Genomic DNA, 26,154 nt, shown 5'->3' with positions numbered 1-26,154 from the left:
CATTTTTAATGCCTTAAATACGTTGAAGTTTACTAAAATATTGTTATTATTATAATGCTACAAATTAGATCTAGTATGTTAAAGCATCTATAACAGCTTACATTGGTATTTTCTTTTTTTGCTTGGCCATGAGGAGGGAGTGAATGGATGGAGGAAGGAAGTTGAGCGAGGCAATGCTACAATAACCCGTAGAACCCGTAACAACAATATTTGTTGGGTCCACGAATGGGCCGCATCGACCGGTGAAATACCACGACCACACAGAAGACATCAAGTGGAAGCAATTCCGCGTTCAGTCTGATGAGTGTACGTATCGGAGGCCTAATTTTGGTCATTTGTCACCTTATTAAATAAAAAAAACACACCAATTATATTTGCTCTGCAATAAAACTATAATAAATTAATTAAAAAACGGCTTAACTCACGTTTGATTGTCCGGTGACGAATAGTCGTCGAAGATGGCTTCAGGGCGAGTGTTTAATCCGAGGACTTCGCGGTCGCGTCGCGTCTCTGATGAAGATGGACCCCCGATGGGTCCGAAACTAGTCGGTGCCGTCACCGGACGATCAAACGTGAGTTAAGCCGTTTCTTAATTAATTTATTATGATGTCTCACGAAAGTTTAAACAATTTAATAAAACTATAAATCGAAATTTGAAGAGATCGCTAATTATTTAATTGGCTACATTTCAATTCGTAAATCATACGAAAGTGCATTTGACGGTTACTTCAAAGAAAGTGTAATAACTCTAACGATTCTATTTTCGCAAACATTGCTAAAACTCTGTCACTGCCGTATATTACGAGCAATAATCGATGGTTCAATTTTTTTTATTTTGCTAGAAAGAAAACATCCGAACTTAATTATTATATTACTAGCTGTCGCCCGTGACTCCGTCCGCGAAGAATCAAAAAATAATGTAGTAGCCTACGTGTTCATCCAGACTATGTTCTACATCTATGCCAAAATTCATACATATCCATTGATAAAATTAGCATAATTGATCGCCTAGGCATCATATGAAACTATGCGTTGTTAGTATATCTGTTCCCAATTCGGGCGTACGACAGTTATATAACATGATCTAGGCAGATCTAGGCCAACTAGTACTCCAATATAATACAGAAGAATAGCAGACATCGTTGCGTGAGCCCAGACAATTGATAACTGCGCAGCACCAAGTTACGGAGGCAACGAAAGTGTTTATAAATATTTGTTCGCGTGTGAGAGGCTACTCTAATGTTTTAACGTACGCGTTTGACCTTTGGCTAATGTATGCCGAGTTATCGATCATCCAAAACAAATAAAAACTCCGGAGATGTTCAGACAAAATCAAAATTGACTGCCTAAAAATTTACGTAAAATCACAATAAAAGAAATGTAACAAAATTAATGTAATGTATAATAAACCGAAAGATTGTCGAGGGCATAATTTTAGATTTAAAACAGTCTCGTCTAGACATTGCTGTTGAACAATATGATGGTTCCATTTAGCTCAATCGTGACACATTTTCGCACTTCATCCACAAACACGCACTTGTAACGGGTACATTCAACAATCAGTTAATGCTTTCAAAATGATTAACTACAGCTTTTCGTTGAAGCAATTACTTAGCTTGAAAATTGTCGTCTGCAAATAATTATAGAGGCATTAGATAAAGTTGAGAAAATAATGTATCTCGTGTTGCTTCTAATAGACAATAAGTTGTTCTCAATTCTAGTATATCATAGTCATAATAAGTAATATTAAAACAAGTTATAAGTTCCATAGAAAGCAGTTGCCATATTTTAAAAAATCTGACGATCATATTAAGTTGTAATGTTGAAGCCACAAAATGTGTGTGAACTCTTTCTTCTAGCTTATAAAGACTCCCCTTATCTTGTATCAAACTCGTATTCGACTCTGGATAGTCAATATTTAGATAATATACAACCAAGTCTTTCGTGTTGCTACAACCTTCCCAAATTACCCGGCGTACAATTTAATTATAAGATTGAAACTTTATAGTGGCTCATAGTTAGCAAGTGTAATTCTTCACAGGTGCCAGGTACGCTACGTATGGCGTATAGTTTAAAAGTTTACTCCCACTGTCAGATATGTACTACTGTACGGTACCTTTTTTTATTTATATTAATTTGGAAATGATACCATGCCTTGTGGGGGAATGAATGTATTATGTACGAGTAATTGATGAGATTTTACGCATTAAACTATTATAGACTATTGTAGAATGCAACCGGAAAATAGCAGACCGTTACTGGATCGCGTCCTTTTTCTTATATTACAAGGTGGCAAAAGAGAATATTTACCCTTCCTTGCATCTCCTCTTCCATCAAATCCGCCTCCCCTTCCCATCCTTTCCTTATAAGAAAAGGATGGGAAGGGAAAGAGGACTAAAATTAGGCCTCCGGCAACACACACATCAAACGACACGTGGTCGTGCTGAAACCTAAAATTGTTTTCTCGTGAAATTACGAGCCGCTATAAAGTTTGTATCGCACTGTACGTCCTTACCTTTACCTGATCGTATCATTCCCCTAAATTGAATTGGGAAAGGTCGAGTCAATAGTTCTATTTAACTTAATACTTAGCTCCTGTAAATATCTAGCAGTTAACAATTTCTATGAAGTGAATTTTGAGGTCTTATAATTGAATTACTTGACTCTCGCATCTTGTTACGTGTACTACTATCTACTTGTAATCAATTAATATCAATTATATTAATTAAAAAGGACTTAACAGATTATAAAAATTCTTGCACCATTAGAAAGGTCATTTATCACTGTACCTTTATTTTTGTATATTTCTATCCATGTTACCTTTAGGCTGATGTTCTTGTTGTCAGTGCAGGGTTTAGAATTTCCGGTGCCCAGGGCGAGTTTTTGCGGCGCCCCCTTTTTTGGTGTCGGGGGAAATCTTCCAAAGGCACCGCTTTATATCCGTCGCCTTATTATGTCCGGCGCCCTGGGCGGTCGCCGCCCTCACCCTACACTAACGCTGTTACTGCTTGTTGCGAATTAATGTAACACAATGGACGTATACTAGGTTTCTATATAGTTCACTGTAAAGCCGTAAGTTAAGCTAAAAGAGCAGAAAGGAATTGATATTTCACTTAATTGAATTTTCACTTAATTCTGTTGTGTACAAGGAATTATGTCCAAAATTTCTTTTGTTTAATTAGAAGACATGCTTTATCAATGTGTTGTTTACTAAACATTATGAGCTTGAGTCACGAAGCGAATCCGCCTCGATGACCCGACAGGTCTCTCTTTGTCGCTTATCACCGCGAGGTTTTAATTAAGTTGCCAATTAGCGATCTGCTTCGACTTTGCACTGTCATCGTTACTGGTCATATGACAGTTTATTCTTTTTTAATAAGATACTTAATGTATTTTGAACTTCACCTTAACTCATTAAGGAATTGGTTTTCTAATATGTTTTGAGAGTTGTAAATCTTCTACTGCATTTAGAGTCCTTTATTGTACTAAGTGTGACCCTAAATGTAGATTTACTAAAAAAAAATCTACACGACCAAGTAATATGAGAGATGAATATGAGATGATAAGAGTTGTGTATTTTCTATTATTGTTAAATTTTCTAGCAGCCTTTGTTTTTAATCAACACATATGCTAAATTAATGTGAGATAATATTTTGATAGGTTATAATCATTCACGGTCATTGGGTTACAAAAGTTTCAGTTCGAATAACAGTAAACTAGCCTCTTGTTTTAATGTTAGCTAGAGGCGGTATCAACTTTTACCCGACTGACAAGGGGGTAATGTTTTTCGTGCATATGTAAGTGTGTTTTTATGTATGTGGGTACTATGTATGTAAAATCTTTTGTTACGCCCTTGAGCCTAAACGACTGAATCGATTTCAACCAGTTAGGTCTTGTTAATTTCTTCTCTTTTCCTAGAGTGTTATAGGGTATATTACGTCGGAACAAAACACTTGCAGTGGACGTTATTAATAAAAGTCTAAATGAGTGAAAAACGGGTTCAAATCTCACTTGCCATTACTTTTTTTTTACTTTTACAAATTTTTTTTTAGATGTTTTCCAGTATATTCTAAAGTTATAAAATATAACTACAGTTTATTTAGTTTAATTTGGTCTTCTGTTTCTACTTCCTGAGTAAACATATATCTACTAATATGTTTTATTTTGTTATTGTATTGGTTTGTTCACTTTGCAAATTGCATGTCGGATGTGGAAATGTCATTCTATTCCCCGCCCGGAGTCCGGAGATTGCACTGCGAAGTCGAGGGAATTGTTGCATTAACTAGCGGAATCTGCTCTCCTAGTATTTTCCTTTCTGATTTCTCGAAGTTTCTTGTATTTAACATTATGTTTACAACAAATGCAACGCAGCTTGTTTAAAACGCTAGTTTGAAAATAATTGTAGTTTGAATATCATATTACAGTAGAATCTCACTAATCCGGCACTATTAAAAACCGGAGGGTGCCGGATTATTGGAATGTTCGGATTACTGGGTTATACTGAAAAAGTCATCGGTAATAAATAAAATAAAGCATTTCATAGAGATAATAAATGTATGTAATGTATTATAGAACAATTGAATTAACATGTAGGCACATATATAATTAACTAGTTTTGAAATAATTACAGGCACCCTCCGCCCACGCCTCGTTTTCCCCTCTATACCTACGCGCTTTGGTCGCACAGGTATAGAGGGGAAAGTGTGCGTTTCCACTTCCGAAATCCTTGTTATTCTTCAAATAAGGGTTATTAAACCGTTACTTAAATGAGTATAAAAAAATTAAAGGTGTTAAAAACTTATAATTTTTTAGAAGTACAAATTCAAAAACAGCAAGATATTTAGTTAGGTAGAGGGAAAATGAAATTTTAAACGGGTTATATTTTAAAAATTTTTCTCTTTGTGCGACGAGTCAAATAAACAATATTTACTATACGCATCAAAGAAACTTTTCTTTCTTTCATTTCTCTGTTATTTTTTATCTTTTATCTGTATTGTATGACGCCGCTATATAACACATTTCACCCGTCGAATTTGTCAATCAATTACACTACGACCTTATCAACTGTTCATGATTAAATTTGTGGTAAACTAATCAGAAATGCCATTTCACGCATCAAATTTTACGTGTTCTTGTAAGGAAATGGGGAAACAACTCTGTGCATCCTCTTGTTATCCATTAAAGGTGAGCAACGCATCTACAATTTATTTTGTGTCTATGGGCAACATTACTTTAGATGGATGGATGAATGTTTGTTTGAAGGTATCTCCGGAACAGCTGAACGGATCTTGACGAAATTTGGCACAGATGAAGAACATAATCTGGAAAGACACTTCGGGTGTTTATTAAGATTAATTATAAATAAAAATATTTCCCACGTATAAATGTACTCTTTTATTCGCCGTCTTCAACTAATTTGATACATATATTAGGTCCTTACATATGAAATTGGCGTTTTTCGTACTGGCCACTTTAATCACGAATTTCTCCTCTTTGGTAAGGAATTCCAAATTCAAATTTGTACAGCTATAGACTCATGTATTTGTGGTTCGATGACCGTCATTCATTTGTTTTTTTTCTTCTGTTTTTTTTCTGTTTGTGTCACTCATTTTACAAAATGGAAAACTTAAAATATCGCATTATTTACGAGTACGAGTTCCGCCGTGGCACTAGTGCTGCGGAAACGACTCGAAGGGTGAATGATGTGTATGGCGGTCGTGTTGCAAAAGAAAACACAGTTCGTTTTTGGTTCCAACGTTTTCGTTCTGGAAATTTCGATCTGCAGAACGAGCCCCGTGGACGGCCTGAGACTCAAGTTGATAATGAAGAGTTGAAGGCTATTGTGGAAGCGGATCCATCGCAAACCACGTCCGAGTTAGCTGCAGGCTGCGATGTTACTGATAAAACTGTTTTAATTCACTTGAAGCAAATTGGGAAGATTAAAAAGCTTGAAAGGTGGGTACCTCACGAATTGACTGAAGCAAACCGGCAAACGCGCGTCGACTGTTGCGTTACATTACTAAACCGGCACAATAATGAAGGTATTTTAACCGAATCATTACCTGTGATGAAAAATGGGTTCTTTACGATAATCGGAAGCGCTCAGCGCAATGGTTGGATCCTGGCCAGCCAGCCAAATCCTGCCCCAAGCGAAAATTAACCCCAAAAAAGTTACTTGTAAGCGTTTGGTGGACTAGTGCCGGTATTGTTCATTACAGTTTTCTCATATCTGGGCAGACTATTACGGCTGATGTCTATTGTCAGCAATTGCAAACCATGATGGAAAAGCTAGCGGCTAAACAACCTAGGCTGGTCAATCGCTCCACGCCACTGCTGCTTCACGACAACGCTAGACCACACACTGCGCAACAGACGGCTACTAAATTAGAAGAGCTTCAATTGGAAAGTCTAAGACATCCTCCGTACTCCCCGGACCTTGCTCCAACAGATTACCATTTTTTTCGAAATTTGGATAACTTCTTGCAAGGGAAAAAATTCAACTCCGATGGGGCAGTCCAAATCGCCTTCAAAGATTTTATTGATTCCCGTCCGACTGGTTTTTTTAGTAAAGGGATCAATGAACTACCTATGAGATGGCAAAAGTGCATAGAAAATAATGGTTCATACTTTGATTAATTAAATATATTATATTAAATAATATTCGACTTTTTGTTCCTCCCATACAAAACGCCAATTTCATATGTAAGGACCTAATATTATACTTAGGACAATTAAGTATTATTGTAAGGGAAAAAAGTTCTTGTATCAAAGACAGAATTTCAAGTATTTTAAGTGGCTTGATCTTTGTTACATTTTCATTTTTAATTTATACTTTTAATTGAAAGAATAATTTTCGATCTCATGCCATTCTCAAAACCCCTCAAGAACACTGAAAGAACCCTCAAAATTATTCATTTCTATCTTTACAAATTGAAATACGACATATTTTTACTTTAATTTTATAAAAAAAAAAACAAAATTAATATGTTGCTTTTGTAATATTTTACTTTTTAAATGTAATAAGAATTGTTCTATTAAATTAGATAACAAAATTAGTTTATTTTATTCTTTAGTTTTGTAATACTAGGTGGCAAAGTAAAAGTTTAAACATTTAAAAAGATAATATTATAATAGTTTTATGAAGGTAAATTATAATAAATATATTTTATCGTTTTTTAATTCGATATTTGTTATTTCAACAATTTTTTTATCCCTTTCATGATTATCGACAGCTTTGTTTATTTCCGTAATTAACTAATTATTGAATCCATGTTTAATCAGGCCTTTAGTTTTACGGAACACGAACTTAATTACAGGCTCTTGGACCTTTGAAGTATTCAACATCATACAACATAATGTGACCCTTCTATTGATGTTGTATTTACGAAGACGTGGGTTTTAGAATACAATTACAAATAAAATGTAATATTAGATAAAAAGTTCATACTAAACAATAAAAAAAAAATTTCACAACCCAAAATTAAACATCGTGAGGTGCAGATTGTTACAATCTTACTAATATTATAAATGCGAATGTTTAGATGTATGGATGGATGTTAGTTTTAAGGTATCTCCGGAACGACTCAACGGATCTTGATTAAATTTGGCACATACGTAGAATATAGTCTGGAAGAACACATAGGCTACTTATTATGCTTATTTTAATCCCGTGCGGACGGAGTCTCGTGCGACAGCTAGTATAAGTATCACTCAATTGCACAATAAGATGGCGGCGATTTGCGTCTCTGGTTCTCTGCTTTTCGTACTGTAGCTGTCATGCTGTTATGTCAATGTTTTTTTTCTTTTATGCAATTTCCTATGTCCATGAAGGTTTTACATATTTTGTAACGGAACTAACCACGATTGTCGCTTCTTTCTCACCGGGCCAGACATCCTTGTTTGACTAATTAATTTAAATTTAAATTAATAAAAAAATAATAATTTTAGGCAATTTTTCAGACCATTTTGAGACATGTATACAGTTCGCTATTTACTATTTAACGCTATCACATGCTTTAATAAGTTTGCCGATTTTCGCTTTACATTTTTCTTATCATTTAACGCAAAAAATTTCCTCACCTTTGCTAATATCTAAGGTCAACGTAATGTTCTTTTCCATTTATATAAACATTAATGCGGTTTTTGTCGTAACATCGTTATCATTATGTACAATTTTTAGTAATAAAGTTAGATAATATGTATATCATAGTTAAAACAGTGTCATATTTACTTTTTAAAATAGAAAATTGTGTGGTAACTATATATCTAAAATCTCACATTTAGCTGTAACTGTTTCCCTGATCTTCAAAGGTAATGATATGGGTAAGAGTAAGGATGATAAAATGTATAAGTGATTAAGAAATGGAAACCCACTGTTTGCAGGACTTTTGTTGAAATAGACTCATTTACTTGCTGCAATCTGTTTTATTTTATTTTTAAATCTATTTCTGAAGTGACTGACCTTTTGACACATACGAGTATAGACACCGTCATAAAGCAATTGCTAAAACCAACGCTCTCATGGGATCCATTGCAATATTTCACAATTAACTTTGAAAACTTTTTAATTATCAAATAAATTTCAAATTAGAAATTCAATTTGAATAATTATCGAAATCATTCTATTTTTTCTGATTTCTACAACAATTTATTTGGAAAAATGATTTGAATTAAGGCTAAGCATATATGTAGTCCGGTGCATATGCCGATTAGTTTAAGATCCAGTGGTCCTTCATCTTACGAGTGTTCACTGCGCTTGACAATTTTGTAACAATTTTAAAAAGTTATTCAATCTGTTTATATATAGATGACATCTATAAAAGGCTTTTAGAGGCAGGTCATGTGCACGTAAACCGATACTGCCTTTCACAAGTCCTGCACAATAACATTGATATGTACGTCATCTTCACCTGACCTGAACGCAAGCACTTCAATGAAAAAAGATTTCACAATGCGTTCAATTACGTGCGTTAATATACTCGTTCAGGGTTATATACGTTATATAAAAAAAGATTCTCGTTTTATCAAATCTCAAATATCATTTAATATATGGACTTTTCTTTGTATACTGTTACTTACATTAATTGTAATAATCTTATACAAAGAATAAAAATTAATAAATATATAAATTAATAATAATTAATAAATGTATTTGCTTTAATTATAACGAATAGAAAGATTTTAATATTTTTTCTTGAAATCTGCGCTGACGATGTCGCGGGCGACCGCTAGGCTTTTTTAAAAAACTTGACCCACATCGTGATTTTATTTTGTACCGGTTGTCTGATCAGAAAAAAAAGCCCTATAATAAGCTCATTTATATCAGTTACCTTCCAGTTAAAGTTCCGTCAAATCGAGCGAGCCGTTTCGGAGATTACCCGAAACAAATGCGGACTTGCGGACAAGCGAAACCATCGTGTTAAATATGATTTTTTCGTTGTTACATACAGTCACTGCAATTTTATTATAAATATAGATAACTTGACACAGTAACCACCATATGCTTTTTTTTCCACTCAACATTATTTGAACTTTAGTTTAGTTACGTATTCATTATTATCATCCTTTGTGTACAATTTGTCAAAGGTAAACGACAACAAAAAAAGATAGCAAATACGCAAAACAAACACCAATAACCTTTGAGAAAATTACTCGTTATTAATCAAACGACATTTACAACAACTGTACTTGATTATTAGCCACCAGTCTTTGTGACTTGAGATATAAAGTACAAAGATCTTACCAATAACTAAGGTGGAGGGTTCCTTCAGGAACCATAGATTATGTTAGTAATCTATGGTTGTGGTTACAAGAATCGACTAAGTGGCCATAACTTGGCTTAAAAGCATCCAAAAAAAAAACATCAAAGATTGGACTGTTTCCTAACGTTCATACGTTCTCTTTTCCGTCTACTCTAAAACCCTACTCTTGTTTGTAGGTACAAAAAAGTCTGCAGTATATCTCAGTTCTTACTAATGATCTAAATTAATCCTTAATTAGTCTTTTTTGTAACTTATTACAAAGTACACTGAAATAATAAATTGTGTTGAACTTTAGAAACTTCTAAAGAAGGTTACATACTTTCCTTTTAAATAATGATGCATCACCTTTCCAAGTTGTAAGTACCTATCTTATTACAGTTTTATTTGTATTCCAGTTCGTTACTTTCCCGACTTTCCAAGAAAAATAAAATTTTCTGAATTCGAATTTATATTTCTTGGAATTTAGCAACTATTTTTACATGAGTTACATTTGTATAGGGTTTTTCAACAAGAACTTTGTTTTCTAAAACAAAAAAAAGAGTAGATGAAGATGATTCAAATTTTTATTGTATTACGAAGAGAAAATTTTGGCAATTATGAATGAAAAATGATACGCTGACAGATGTCGATTCTTTCATCAAAGTTTTTAATCACTTTTTGGCAAAATGGCGGGTCTATTTCATTAATCACGTCACGGATTTTGAGTGTTAAGGCCACGATCGATTCGATTGGCTCCGTATAGACTCTGTCCTTAACATAGCCCCACAAAAAATAATCCAGTGGTGTATAAATCACACGATCTGGCTGGCCATTTAACAGCTGAATTTCGTGAAATTATGCGATCAGGAAATTTGGTTTGCAATAAAATGCACCATTTACATAGTGGATTTTAATTATTTTAATGCGATTTTCGAGCGAAATTGAATTCATTGTAGCAATTGCCAAAGCATCTACTACGAATAGGTCAAAAAAAATAAATGTCAAAACTGTCATGTTGTTGGTGTGGCCCCAATTGAAAAACAACGTTCTTGTTGAAAAACCCTATATTTACACATTACTTTAAATGGAGTAAATAGTAGTATCGAAGTGAATAGACACAAAACTAGAAATAGTTTTTACTCCATGATATTGATCGCTTAATACAGTTTATCTTTGATTTCATTCAGATACTTTCAGAAAATCAGGAATCAATTTAAATCATCCGAGACGTAGGAGGAAATATTTCTCGATGAAATTTGTTCGTCAAATTTCTTACAAAAGGCTGAGAAATCTGCGCCGGACGTTGTAATCAAACGATTTAAAACTTTCATTGAGTGGCATTGGCTAAATTGCACCCTTTGTTAATATGAAATGTTAAAATGAAAACAGATTTTTTTTACGCGAGGAAGTTACAGAAAAACTAAAAATACTCACTTGCTGTGTTTTACCCTGAGTTACAGTGTTTCGAGGTTTTATATCTTTACTGTAAGGAGGTAAGTCTAGCGATGTGTGAGGCTAGCTTAAAAGGTCATTCACATTGGTCTAGAACGGATTGGTTTGGTTCATCTTTTGAAGTTTAATAACGATGTTTGCCTTCATTATAAAGATGAAGATACACTAGAACATTTTCTCAAACTTCTCTATGTAACGTTCTTACGAAAGGTATAATATAGATAAAAGCATAGTTTCCAAAGCACTTCTGGTTCGTGAAATGTTGATACACTGGAACATATCATAGAGCGGCTCGTTGTTCTGTTACAAGTAAATACTCTAGTCTATACCCATCTTAAAGAAATAACTTTTATTTCAAGCAAATTAGTTTGCAACCAACTGTTATAAGCATTAACTTTATCGGTCTATAAACTGTAACGATTAGAAATGACATAATAGTTGTCGCCGTCTTCTAACCTTCATCCAATAGAAGCAATTAGGTGTCTATTAGGCCATCGCTCTGACTCTTAAAATTGATAGCATTTTATAACGAGGAAGCATTCAATGTCAGTCATAACATGTGGAATTAAAATAATCGAATATTTGGAATATAATGGAAAATTAAAAAAAAATTGAGTCTGCTTTCACCTCTGGATTTCGTTTCAGTTATATTGTTGTTGTATAAGTTCTTAATAAAAATAAATTGTATCATATCATTTCATCGTCATTTAATTCGTACAAATTCATGAGTTATTTGGTTATTTTTATTTCAATAAGAACGAATTATTCCTAAATTTACTAAGAAAATCTAATTTATTGTCTCTCGACATACAATTGGTCGTGTATTTAACGAGTTCCTGGAAAAGAAGAGAAATAATTTGGGTTTTATATATCAAAGGATATAGGCCGATTTTAGCCGACTTCAAAAAGAAGGAGGTTATCAATTCGACTGTATTTTTTTTAAGTGTGTGTGCCGGAGGCCTAATTTTAGGCCTCCTTAAGGAACGCATTTAAAGGGGAAATATTGTATTTCTGCGTGTCTCCTCCTCCATCGATTAAAGGTAGGCGACGCATCTACAATTGCGGTAAAACAAATTGAATATATGTTGTACAAATGTTTTGACAGTTGACACAAAGCTATTTGTAAATAAACGAGTATCTAACCGACTAGCTATCGCCCGAAACTCCGCCTGCGCGGAATTAAAAAAAAACCTAGTAAGTAGCCTATCTATTCTTACAGGTTACGTCTATATCAAATTTCATCTCGATGATCTGGATGTCGATCCATGAAGCCGTTATAGACATTGTGACAAACATCCATCTAAACGTTCGCTTTTATAATATTAGTAAGATTAATTATTCTCGCAATTAAAAGCTCTGATTGTTTAATGTAAGTCATTAAATTGATCAGTTGCTGACTTTCTGACGTTGCTTGAAGTAACTTTTTATAAAATTACATGAATACTAGCTGTCGCCCGCGACTCCGTCCGCGCGCAGTTAAAAAAAAATTAAAAATAGATGTTGTCCGATTCTCAGACCTACTGAATATGCTCACAAAATTTCATGAGAATCGGTCAAGCCGTTTCGGAGGAGTACGGGAACGAAAACTGTGACACGAGAATTTTATTTATTAGATAAGGTACAAAACTACTTCCAAATTACATCGACCTTTGCTTGTTTCACGAGAATTTAGATAATAGATAAAGTTAGATCTAGTTTTGTTATATCGCATTTAGAAATTCATACGCTCTAAAATAGACGTAACCTGTGATATATTGAGATTAAATAAATTAATCAAATGAAATATAAAGAATAACCGTAAAGTAACCCTTTTGATCCCATCAGGCGAGAACACTCTACCTTTTAAATGCACTTACTTCGATATCATTGGAACGTTGTAAAGGCGGGTATTCACGGTACGCAAATTGTCTAAACTACCATAACATGAGTACTCTTAGAAATGATAAACAAACCTAAAATACATAGACAAAGCTTCTAACTACCGAGTGAATTGATTGTAATACTACAAGCGCACAGGGGCATACCCTGTTGCATGCTGACATGCATGACATGACATGCATGCTGACTGACCAGTGGCTGATTGTCGCGGAAGCGGCGATACTGGAAAAAACCGGTTTACGCCGGTACATCAGTAGACAAAATAAGGGTTGAAACTAAGCACATTTTTTTATTTGAATAAATTTATGTAACAAGTGGGTTTTAATATCAGGGCAATTTCGGCAAAGTTATTTCAATTTATTTGTAGATTTGTTATCTGTTTTAAAATTCAATTATTTTATACTTATTAAAATATTTGAAGATTTTGTTTCATTACAATTTTGTTGTATTTTTTACGCTATCTGTTACTGCCAACACTATCACAAAAAACAATATAAATAATCAAGAATTATATAAATTAAAAAAATAATGTATTTTATTCCATCATACTGACTAATAAAACTCTTCAAGAAATTTTTCGATTATTTTTTTTCAACCTATTGTGACAACCCTACCAAGATAGGTAAAAATTTTGAACGTTCATAAGAAGCTTTGTCTCTGTATAGTTTATCTACTCAACTGCTACCATACGCTGTTTCCATGGACGCGTCGTGTCGTAGATGAAGCTTGCACAGTGGAAGCCTATCTTAAGTTAGCTGATACGTCAATTTGTGACAGCAAATATCAGACTAATATAGCATCAGATAAAACCGCGTCCCACACAAGCATCAACTTAATAATCGATCCCGAGACATACGCACGTCCCGGAAGGATATTGAAAACGTCGTTCAATTTTATACTTTATTACGTAAATGTTAAATTACCAATTTCCAATACTCATATTGTATTTGAAATGGGATTTCATAAGATTACTCTCAAGTGTTTAATCGAAGTTTAATAGATCATGAACATGACACGAGAAAATGTAATACATAAACTAATCTAAGTATATTTTTATATAAATTAAATGCTTCAGTCCTTAACACATAGGTTATTAACCTAGTTTTCTTTTAATTCTGTATGAAAAAGGCGCAATCAAAACCTAGTATGTTATGAATTGTGATCTAATAATCTATATATATATAAAAGAAAGTAGTGTTAGTTACACTATTTATAACCCAAGATCAGTCGAACTGATTTAGATGAAAATTGATGGGGAGCTTAGAACTAGGAGACGGACATAGGAACTTTTTTATCTTGTGTGCATTTTTTTTATTCCGCGCGGACGGAGTCGCGGGTGAAAGCTAGTATACACCATAAACTATTACGAACTATAAGGTAGTAACCAATCCATTAAATATCTTGTTTAAACCATTAATCTATGAATCCATAAACAATTTATTAGACGTCCGAATTTAATAACTATTTTATGTTATCACAGCCTTTCTGAGTGGATTGGAAAATATTCTACGACATGTGATACATTATTACCCCTGCTGAGTCAATAACAGCAGCGACCTTCTCAACTATTGGGACAGGGATCGTCAATCGGACATGTAAATTTTATTAGAAAACTGAACCCTTTATCATGAATATATTTCTTTTATATAAAGCTTTAATTTTCCGGTGACTAAATACAAGTTATAAAGAGATGTTCTTGTCTCTACAAAAAGTATTTTTATTCATAACCATAAAAGATTTATAAAACACAAAAAACCGACTACCATGTTACTCATAGGATAAGTTGTGTAGGGTACAAGCAAGAGATTATTTTTTATGTAGCCAAAGGTGGCAAAGCGCAAGCAGACACTTGAATTCGCCGGAATAGCGAAGAGACAGTTGCCCATACATCTGTAATTACAGATGCATTGCCATCAGAACGAAATTACTTTCACTTCACGCATGTCTTCTGTGTGGTCGTGGTATTACACCGGTCGAGCCGTCCCATACGTGCAAAAGATGTCATTGCTGGGTCTACCACCGTTCTAACTATGACTAACTTAGAAGAATTCAAGTTTCAAACTCTTATCAACGTATAAAAAAATAGCTTACCAATTATAGTCCTTTCTAATCTTTTTAACAAGCATTCAGAGAAATTGTGAGTGAACTCGCGGTAAAAGCATGTATGCCAATAAAGCTAGAGAGCCAAGTTTAATCCGACACCCATACAAAATATTGCTTGTAAACACAAGAGATAAATCAATTGAAATCCGTATTATATTCCACAAAATGATGCTTTTGAAGGTTTTAACGCATTATTACGTGAACTAGGAGTAAGGATTGTACAAGAAACATAATATATTCTAGACCAATTTTACTTTTTGATAGAAATAAGGGACAGATAATCTGATCCTTGACAAAACTTGAAACTGTAACCGGATCCTAAAGAATTCATTTTTAAAGGTAACTAAAGGTAAATTTCTGAAAAATACATAGTTTTTTTTTCAGTGAATATGTTGTCAAATAGTCAAAATAATATAAAGCTTTAAGCCAAGACATCGTTTTTATCAATAGCTAGTTCAAGTAATTTCCAGTTAATAGTCTTCTTTAAATGTAAATTGTGACACTGCTCTTTGACAAAAATAAAGATTTGATTGTTTCTTCGCATTAAATAGGATCCGTAACTACTAAAACGATATGAAAAATTCTTTCAATGTAGGAAAGCTACACTATACCAGAGTGGCAAAGGTTATACCTGCATTCCCGTACCTGCGCCTTCGAAATCACAAGCAACTGCCAGTTGTTTAATAAAAAACAAAGGTTTTACAATGAATTAACCAGAGACCATTATAAAATAAAATCTTTATATATTTTTGTTTTCAGTTAATTACGATAACTAGCATAGGTGAAATAAATCTCAATTTTTAGTTGACATAAATTACATAGTAATAATTTTAATTTATAAATGTTTTCGTATTTGTTTTATTGGTGTAAAAACATGTTTCGAAAATTTTACAACAGGTTTCAATATAGAGATGTTTATTATATATAAGCTATAAATATATAAGCGTCGAATATTATGAGAAACGATACTTCATTAACGTGATTCCGAGCTTTGTATGCTTGTAATCAGCGATGTCTTTTGAAAATTTACTTTATAAAAATCTTAAAGACGCTTAATCTTATTACGTCTTCGAACCGTTACATCCGAGATAAGGTATTCGGGCTGTCCCTGAGAACACAAATGCTGTAAGTATTACTATTTTCCACAGTTTACATTGTTCCAGTTAAGAATTGAATCCAGCGGTGGATTACAACTGGGAAATGTAAACTTCAATATGTTCTGCAGCACCACTCTACACCGGATGACTCTTAGAGCTATTTAGTATGGGATATCCCTAAGTTTTTAAGTAGCTATTAAATCTCTATGAGTGAAGCAATAAATTTAATTAAAATAATATAATCATAGTTACCTTTAGAGTGAAGGTGGTCATGAACCAATTTTTTTAAGACTGGATAAATAAAGATTACAGATTTTCATTTAGAGCTTGAATATCTCTTCATCTCTCTCTATAGATCTACACATATATATTTAAAACATAAAACAAATACGTTAATTTCTCTAGATGTCTAAACTTGTCGATTTTCTAAGTACTCAGTAATTATTTTTAGTGGTTAGAATAACATCATACACCTTCATCAAAGCCCTTCACAAATATGGAAACAAAAAAAACTTTCCACGGCCACGGATCCATTTACGCGGAAAGCCTATTATAAGATAAAGATGTTATCAAAGAAAACACAAGGACATGAAAGTCAAAGATACATGAGTGCGAGAATTGGAAATGTTATGACAGACGCGTACAGCTAATGCGCGCATTCCATCTTTTGATATGAGAGACAGGAGACAGCGATGTTCTCTCAACAGGAATCAATTTACGAAGCTGTTATAATACGAACTTTAGTTTTAAATATTACTTTTGATTGTTTTTAATAACATAACATCAGTATCTCAATTTTAATTGAAGGTAGTGGTAGAGATTCTCATTTGGTGTCATCTAGTAAAAATATGACACCAAAAAAAAATTCTAGCGTCGTTTTATATCATCATATACTAGATAAACAATATGAGTAACAATACGATATTAAAATTGTCACCTAGTAACATAGTTTAATCAATAAATTTTAAACTTTTTTAACTGACAAATTTTCTCGTAAATACTCAGAAAACACTGTCAAAGTAGCATTAAATTACGGTCAATGATTTAGGAACCAGGGCATTAGGGGGCACCGCAGGCTCCCCTATATATCCGACAATGGCGCCCCCATATGCCCGGCGCCCAGGGCTGTCGCCCTATCTGGCCTTGCCCTAACAAAGCTACTGTTAGGAACTCGAGAGAAAAACATATATAACATCTTAACATCATAAAATGTATGCGCTATATAGTTTATAATGGAATGGCAGGCCCTGGAATGTACTATGTGGATTACGGTCTGGAATGTGCTGTTTTCGATCGCTGGACTGGAATTATGTAAACCGGTCATTATTCCTAAAGCAAAGATAAATGGCTCTTTGAGTAGTGCCATATATGAAAAAGCGATATTTGATATTGTTGGGCAAACAGTAACAGATGTTACATTGAATAAAATATATCTTTAAATAAAAGGGATGTTCAGTTTATAACATACTACATGTGGCCCGCGACTCCGTCCGCGCGGTATTAAAAGAAAACGTAATAGGTACCCTATGTGTTTTTCCAGACTATGTTCTAAATCTGTGGCAAATTACATCAAGATCCGTTGAACCGTTCCGCAGATACCTTCAAACACACATCCGTCCATCCATCCATCTAAACATTCGCATTTATAATATTAGTATGATGTCTATCCCAATAACGTTAATAAATTGGAATTCATTATTTTAAAGATTAAAAATATTAAGAAATGCCTTGAACGTGGTAATTTGGATTCTAATGACGACGAAATTTCTCGCTCCAGATGAAAAAAAAACGAAAAATAGTTTATATGGTTTTATTTCGCTTAAGAGATAACTGTGTAATGTAACAGATATAATAATTACGTGAGCTATCAGGAAAACAACGTAGCTAAAGTGTACATCAATCATGCCTCGGAAAATACTAATGAAAAACAGGTGGCAAAAATAACTACACACGCTTTTGTGTTAAAGGCTTTTATCTATTTACAGTTGTGTTGGATTGGATTGGATTTTTTTACTTAATGCTCCTTTTAATGGCAATTAATATTTCCCTTACTTTATAAATGTTTTATTTGTTCTTTTGCGTAGAAGAGGATCAATCCGTAATAAAAATTCTGAACAGTTAAAATTAAAAATTTCTTCCTTTTGCAACTGTCAATTTTTAACATTAAACTTATTGAACTTTTTCATAATAAATCTAGTATATTTTACCTGAGTAATTCAGGAGGGATGATCTTTTTATCATTATAGTTTAAATTTTTAATGTAATATTAAAATTAATTTCAATACTTACCAAAAATTAGCGGCATCCAGTTTATTTCACATAACACAAGCAGCACTCTCACTGCACTTTAAGGTACACAAATCAGCAGGTAGCAGTTCGTTAGGAGTTAGCAGGCAGGAGTTATCGGGCAGGAGTTTGCGGGCTGTCAGAAGAGGCGTTTGTTAGTGTCGCGGTCGCGTTCGCTACTGGCTCGACGCCGCCCGCCCAGATGTTATCTCTCTTACGGGTTGAATGGGGTGCAAATGTTAGCTGTAAGCGTTGATAATAAAGTGGAAATGTTATTAAATTAATATACTTATAATGTTAATGTGTTTATAATTTAACATTAGCGCTATATTCATATACGGAATACTTCTTGAAAAGCAGCTGTAATTCACCTTATATGTGTCTCAAACATGAATATTAAATTAGTTTTTTGAAAATAACTTTATATTCATAACTCTGTTTTGTACAAAAATTCTATGCCTCATTTTTTCAAATATACACAAGACCATTTTTCAACTAGATAAAATAGTTTAATTCCTAGACTAATGTTAGATAACCTAAGTCAGTACCCGACTCTAAAAGTGCATTATTACGCGTAAATACTACATAGAGGTTGATAAACAAAAAGTGAAGCAGCTTTCTTTACTCTACGGACTCTTCAAAACATAGCTTCGCTCTTTCCTTGCACTGGCTTGACATCCCCTTGGACCACCCGTTGTCGTCAATTGTCGCACTCAGCTGGTGCGTCGTAAACACCTTTTAATGATGTTAGTGGGCAGCACCACAACATTGAACTTTAACATTTAACAGTGGATTTTCTAATGTCATGTCTAAATGCTGAGTCTAGATAGCCTATGTTGTGTTTGCCATATTTGTTTATAATCGCCTATTAATTTCTTGTGAAGTCTGACCTTAAAATTCCATTGCCACTGCTATAATATTTGTATTGATACATTATTTTTGACATTTACAAAGTATTCTGTAAAAGTGTTCCAAAAGTAAAAAACCCACCATAACGTTTTTTTATATTAATAATATACTAGCTTTTACCCGCGACTCCGTCCGCGCGGAATAAAAAAATAGAAAACGGGGTAAAAATTATCCTATGTCCGTTTCCTGGTTCTAAGCTACCTGCCCACCAATTATCAGTCAAAGCGATTCAGCCGTTCTTGAGTTATAAATAGTGTAACTAACACGACTTTCTTTTATATATATAGATTTATTTTCAAAATCTTCACAGATTTAAGCTTTAATCTTTATCTTGTAACGAATGTTAGATTATATTATTTCGGCTTTTCATTGTAGTATCGTAGCCAATAAGAGACATTACAAAGTTATTAATAAATCACAATATGAAAATATATTACATTCCTGTAGTTCGTTTTATTCGATGGAAAGGGTTAACGATCTTTACAAATCTCTGATAGAGTTTAAAGACTTGCGTCGTGAAGGTGAATGAAATATGTTTTAACAACAAGGGTTGGGAGACTACGGACCTCCATTTGTCGCGGTCCTTATACACCTTTATAATTTTTTAATTAATAAATAAGTTAGTAAACTCTTAAAAATATAATTTAAGTAGTTTAAAGCTTACTTAAGAAGTGTATAAACTTTACGAATGCGCTTGCACGGACTTTATTAATGCACGGCCATGAATACAAACTAATCATTATTTTTCTAATGATAATATTTTTAGTAAACTCGAAAATTTAAAATAAAACTATTTATAGCACCGGCATACGTCTGTATAAAAAGTAAGGATTTATAAATGCTTTTTCGTAGTCGAGTTATAAGAATACATGAAAATGTTTGAAGAAAAAAGGCTAAGTATAGCTAGTTTAGGGACATATTCTTAGCTATTTATAATACGGATAGCAAATTCCTCATAAAACAAATTTCGAATTCCAATGTTGAAAAATAGTTAACAATACGTACAATCAAATAGTTAAATTCTCCTCCCACTATTGATCAAATTGTTATAAGAGCTATTTACCACATATTTAAATTGTTATGATGATTAGTTTACGACTTATCGAAGCACTGCAAAGGTCATTTTCCTAAATGAGCAAGAATTAATACATAATGATAACACTTTAGAAAATTATTTTTATTTTCAACATGCAAAATTTTAAATGTTATGAAGATTTGTTATTAAAAATACAAATATTTTTAAGTCCATTTATATTCTCAAATGAATGAAATAAAACGAAAAATGAAGCGTGTCACACATATCAGACGTATCGTGATAAAATTTCACAGATATTTCAAGAAGAAAATATAAAAACCTTTAAGGTGTTTACGAATTAAATCGCCCGTTTACCTTATTTGTTCGGAGAAATACTGAAAATGTGTTTGGATTTTTCTAAATGGAAGATTGAATAATATTTTATGGCGTATTTGAATTACACCGTCGGAGCCGAAATAAATCATAGGTAAATACATAATACGGTTCCTCTTTTCACGTCAGTTTTATGGGATTAAAAATTTGTAATGCCAAATGGAAATAAGCCGATTATCACTGAAAATGGAATCAAAAAATCTACTAGTCTTCTAGTTATTGAAAAAAAACTTCACATTTTGGCGGATAAACAAAACCTTATTTTACTCCAATTCATGGCAAGAAATTAGAATGGCATCATATGACGTCGTAGCATACGTATTAACGTACGTATGCTCTGACGTTTTGGTGCTTTCTCAAACAAAGCAGGCATGCAACAGAAGTTACTGTTCAGGCTTTACTATTACTGCTATGATTATAGTTTTGTTTTTAAAAAATACTACAAAGTGAATAGATTTTTTTCACATTAATTACTTTTTATTATTTATCTTCCCTGCAGTAGTACCACATTTACGCTACGACTTGACATCTTGTCTGTATTTCGGCGAAATCCTCGCACAAATTCCTCTCAACTCAGCGTCTCATTACAGCGCGATGTATTTAGCAATTTGTCAAACGTTCGCCTTACACAATCCTTATTGATATTTTATTTATCAAACGTATCCAAGCATACAAATATCAATCTTAACACAAATTTTGTAAGTTGTAAATCGCTTAACATGTTATAATTTACCGATTTTACGGACGAATTGACAATATAATTAATTTGCCGTAATGAAATCACCGAAAACAAGTGGGCTGCTCTGAGCTTATTATCCGATAGTTGATGTTTACAAGCGAAGATAACCCGCGTCTCCCAGAGGTCGCTAGTGTTGATAATCGGGACACGGATGTCGCGGCTAAATGCGTTCTTATTCTAACACTAACCGTGGATTTCTGAGAGCAAAATCTCCCTTTAAAACATATTGAAATCTCCGTTTTGTCAAAGATTATGACACATTGGTCTCAGAAATCAACGGTAATTGTTGCACATCATCAATAAATAGTCACTTATGGTAGATTTTTGATTTAGGGTAGAATACGTTTTCAATAATTCGACTCGAATGTATAATTTTAGGACGCGGTACACAGAAATTGTGTTCTAAGCAGTGACTCGTGTGATATTCCGAGCGGCAAAGATGTTTGAAAATTGAATATAAAACGACAAAATAACAACAACAGATATAACTCACGTCTCACACCCAGAAGGGTAGGCAGAGACCACGGACCTCCATTAGGAGCGATCTAACACATCTCTCGCTTCTTCTACAAAGAAAATACCAACGAAACAAATATCTACTATACTTGTTTCAACCATTAACATATCTATTAACTGCTAAGTCTAAACTTAGATTAATAACATTGATAAGGAAACAAAGTAAGAACGTAAACATTGTATGTATGAAATATGAAAGAGATTTACCAGAACAGTTTAAAAATGTCTTGAAGTTCATTACTCACTGCAACACTATTTAGATATTGTACCTCACGGGTAAATGGCGTGCTGGTCATGCCAATTACATAACTCAACTCAAGGAAGTTTATCGAATAAGTTGCATTAAAAATTAAAATCAAATATAATAAAATTACAAACATCTGAAATATTATGACAATATAATATGTATATGTGCGCCTATTTATTCAAGGAATCCTGAATTATAATTTGGGGAATAAGATGCGTGAAGCACGTCCTTCTAATCGTAGATTCGTGCTATTGCCCAGGGCGAACCGGCTCCTTCGTGTAATATAAATATATGCCTTCAAATCAGAAAAAGTTGCGATACTGGCAAAAATACTTAAATAATTACCAAGTTTTTAATGGGAGGTTCACTGAGCCTTTATAGTAGGTAATTTTGTGATTAAGGTGGTTTTTTTTTAATAATAAAATGAATACTATATCAAAAAGTATGCCAATTTGTGTAATTAGTTAACATCAATTGATAAACCTTAATCTTAAAAAAAAAACTAAAATACATGTAGGTTACACGTGATAAAACAAAAAATATTTTTTTAAAGGTGAACCGCGACGAATGAGGCCAACTATTTAGATAAGAAATATATAACACCAGCTTCTACCCGCGACTATGTGTTCTTACATCCATTAATCCAACCATCCATACATCCAAACCTTCGCATTTAGCAATTATAAAATAATTATCACATTTAATGTGAGCCCAAGACGATACAGAATTTAACAAAAAAGTATCTAAATGTGATGAATAAATTGTATCTTAGAATTGTGTTTTCTACACTTTACTAGTTTTATTTTTGTTATTAAGGCGGAGAAATAAGTATCGGAATATTTAGATCTACGAAATTTATAACAGAAAACATGTAAAAAGTTTATATGTTTACATATTTTTTTTCGCTCGTCTTCATATAAATATGGCGAAGGAATCGTTAAACACTTCCTTATTATTATAACTTCCTGTGCTGTATCGACAAATAAATCGCGTTGTAACACCCGCATCAAATTTCCAAATAGATGGCAACACTTAAATTATCCAATGTTTATCTACACTGGGTCCTTTAGTGTAAATTTCATGTATGGTGATATCTCACACTAAGGGAGTACTTAAGTGATGTTGCAGTTAGAAAATTAGAAGCTTTAGCCCGCGATTCTATCCATGTGGAATTAAAATTAAAATAAAAACATAGTAAGTAGAATTCTATGTGTTCTTGCAGATAATGTTCTACATCTGTGCCCAATTTCACCAAGTTCCATTGAGCCGTTCCAGAGATACCTTCAAAAAACATCAAATCATGCATTTAAACTTTAGCATGTAAAATATTAGTAATATAACTAGCCGTTGCCGGCGACTCCATCAGCCCGATTTAACAAAAAAGTCGCCTAAGTTGCTCCTGCATGAATAAGCTTCACCTTCCAGTAAAAATGTTCATGATATAAAGATTTTTTTCGATATTACAGACACTCCAATTTTATTAATTGTATATATTAGTTGATTAACTTGGAATAAAAACAAAACATAACTTTACCAAATTACTCTTTTATTTTGCCATTTTCTAAATTAACATTCAAACCAATATTATTGTGTTCAAACATTTTACCAAACAAAGAACTGTACAATTCATTTTTGCTTTCATCTGTCCAAGAAACAGATTTTTCCGGAGCCATATAGTTAACTAATTGATTGTGCACCACATACTTGATTCTTCTACCTTTAGTTGCTTTAGTGTCGACTTTTCTTTTCATTTTACTCCGCATTTGTTGCAATGCTATCCACTGTCGACTGAGTTGTACTGGATCCGATATATCAGCAGACTTACATTCAATTAATTCCCGTAACAATTGATGATAGAAATCACTATCGTCAAATATTTCTGGAATATATTCATCATTGTCTTTTCTATCTTTTATAACAGTGTTGTCATTTGTTTCTTCGTTTTCTTCCGTCTTTTTGTAACCAATTATATCATATTCGGATCGTTTTAATTGCGTACGTCTGATGAGTTTGTTTCTGTCAGATAATATGTAATTTATTTGCTGTAGTATTGTATTTGTTGGTGCATTTTTGATATTAGCTGCAGCTATACGAGTTTTCTCATTCCATTTCTGTATTGTACTATCTCTAAAGGATTTGAAAGCTTTATGGGAAGTATCAAGTTCTTTTTCGTAGTCTTCAAGTTTACGTTTTTTCAATGTTGGTTTAATTTTATCTTCCTTTTCTTCCTTCTCTGGTACTTTTTCCGGTTCTTCATCGGTATCAGACGGTATTTCTTCATTATCAGTATCACTTGGTATCTCTTCGTCACTTTCTTCAACTGTCTTTTGTTTTATCTCAACACCTGTCTTCTTGTTTGACAATGATTTAGTCTCAGGAAAATTTTTGAACAACAAATTTTGGATTGTCAATAATCTGAAACAGATAATAGGTTTCCCATTAATTGAGTTTGCACAATAAATATACCATACAAAATATTTTAAATATGCTTCTTACAATTAAAGATAAATCTAATAATAACTTTATTAGATTTATCACTATTCAGTGCAATACAAAAACAAAAATTTATCTTGAGTTATTTTGTTTTTACATATACTCTACTAGACAACATAATCTATCAACTATAGTTCAAATATATATAATAGCTATTTGATTTATATTGGATACTTACTTATCTAAAACCATTGCAACATTATTTATAGCCTTATTACTTTCCTCCATAAAATCTGTGTTTTCTCTGAATTCATTAAATGTGTTATTAAATGGCATTTTATTAGCACTACCCATGCACCTTTGTAAATGTATTCTCATTTCTAAAAGGCCTTCCCAAATCAATAACTGATTTCTAACACATGCCCCTTTTTTAGCATCTTCAGAAATGTTTTCTTTTTTCATATGCTCAAAACTTTCTTTAACAGGCTCGTCTAGAGCACTTATATCGTATCCTTCATTATCATCATCATCACTGCCACTATCGTCATCTTGTTCTACATCATCATCACCTTCAGTAACTTCAGATTCATCATCATCTGTACCAGTTATTTGCTTTTGTATCTTAGTTATGCTATAGTCATCACTCTCATCACCCGATTCACTATCAATGTCAGATTCTCGCTTCCCTTCTGTGTTGTCCAATACTGCAGAATCCTCGTCATCGGAACCATCGATTTCACTATCTTTTTCAAGATCCTTCCGTGAAACAACTTTCCCTTCATATTTCTTACTGATTTCACTTAACAAATTAACGTTTCTCTTTCTAAAATCACTAATTAACGTATCATCTTCGCTATCTGAAGAACTGAACTCGGCACGTGAAAGTGTCTTTGGTTTTGTACCGAAAACATGATCATCTTCGATATCCGCACGTGGCTTTACAGTTAGTGCGTCTGCAATTTTTTCTGATAAAGTAGTCTTTGTCGTTTTCTTTTGCTTTAACTTCATTTTATCTACATGCACAAATTATAACCAAATCTAAAACAAATCAAAACGTGTAAGTGACAATGACAACTGATATGAATGACAAGTAATGACATTGACATGCAACGACCATCGACACAAGTAACTTCGAGTCAAGCAACTTTATAAAAAGTAGTACTAAGCATTTCATTGATTAAATTATTAATTACTTTAGCAGAACAATCATATGCATTAGATTTTAATAAGAAGTTTATGAGTCAAAAAGAAATAATTATAGTTGAAAGAAAAAATTGACAATTTTATATAAAACATTGTTCTATATCACCCGTTTTATTGTCAGTACTTTTCACCCGCGAATATTG

At 33.1% G+C, this 26,154-nt stretch overlaps 2 protein-coding genes across 2 annotated transcripts in view; both read right to left on the bottom strand.

Moving 5' to 3' along the window:
• Nucleotides 1-18,753, bottom strand: part of LOC106716585 (adipokinetic hormone/corazonin-related peptide receptor variant I) — a 34,594-nt gene extending 15,841 nt beyond the window's left edge. Inside the window, exon 1 of the mRNA XM_014510120.2 lies at nt 18,560-18,753. The gene's annotated coding sequence lies outside the window, so the exon portion shown is untranslated. The remainder of the gene's footprint in view (nt 1-18,559) is intronic.
• A 5,160-nt stretch (nt 18,754-23,913) lies between these two features.
• On the bottom strand, nt 23,914-25,886 carry LOC106716612 (protein Aatf). The gene is made up of 2 exons (XM_014510157.2): nt 25,047-25,886; nt 23,914-24,790 (listed from the first exon to the last, which is right to left on the bottom strand). The coding sequence occupies exons 1-2, from the start codon at nt 25,814-25,816 to the stop codon at nt 23,914-23,916; spliced, it is 1,647 nt and encodes a 548-aa protein (XP_014365643.2). The 5' UTR covers nt 25,817-25,886.
• Nucleotides 25,887-26,154: the final 268 nt, after the last annotated feature.

This window comes from Papilio machaon, chromosome 16, assembly GCF_912999745.1.
Source record: "Papilio machaon chromosome 16, ilPapMach1.1, whole genome shotgun sequence".
NCBI lineage: Eukaryota > Metazoa > Arthropoda > Insecta > Lepidoptera > Papilionidae > Papilio > Papilio machaon.
Note: the sequence above shows the minus strand (reverse complement) of the source record. Positions and strands in the feature narration are given on the sequence as shown.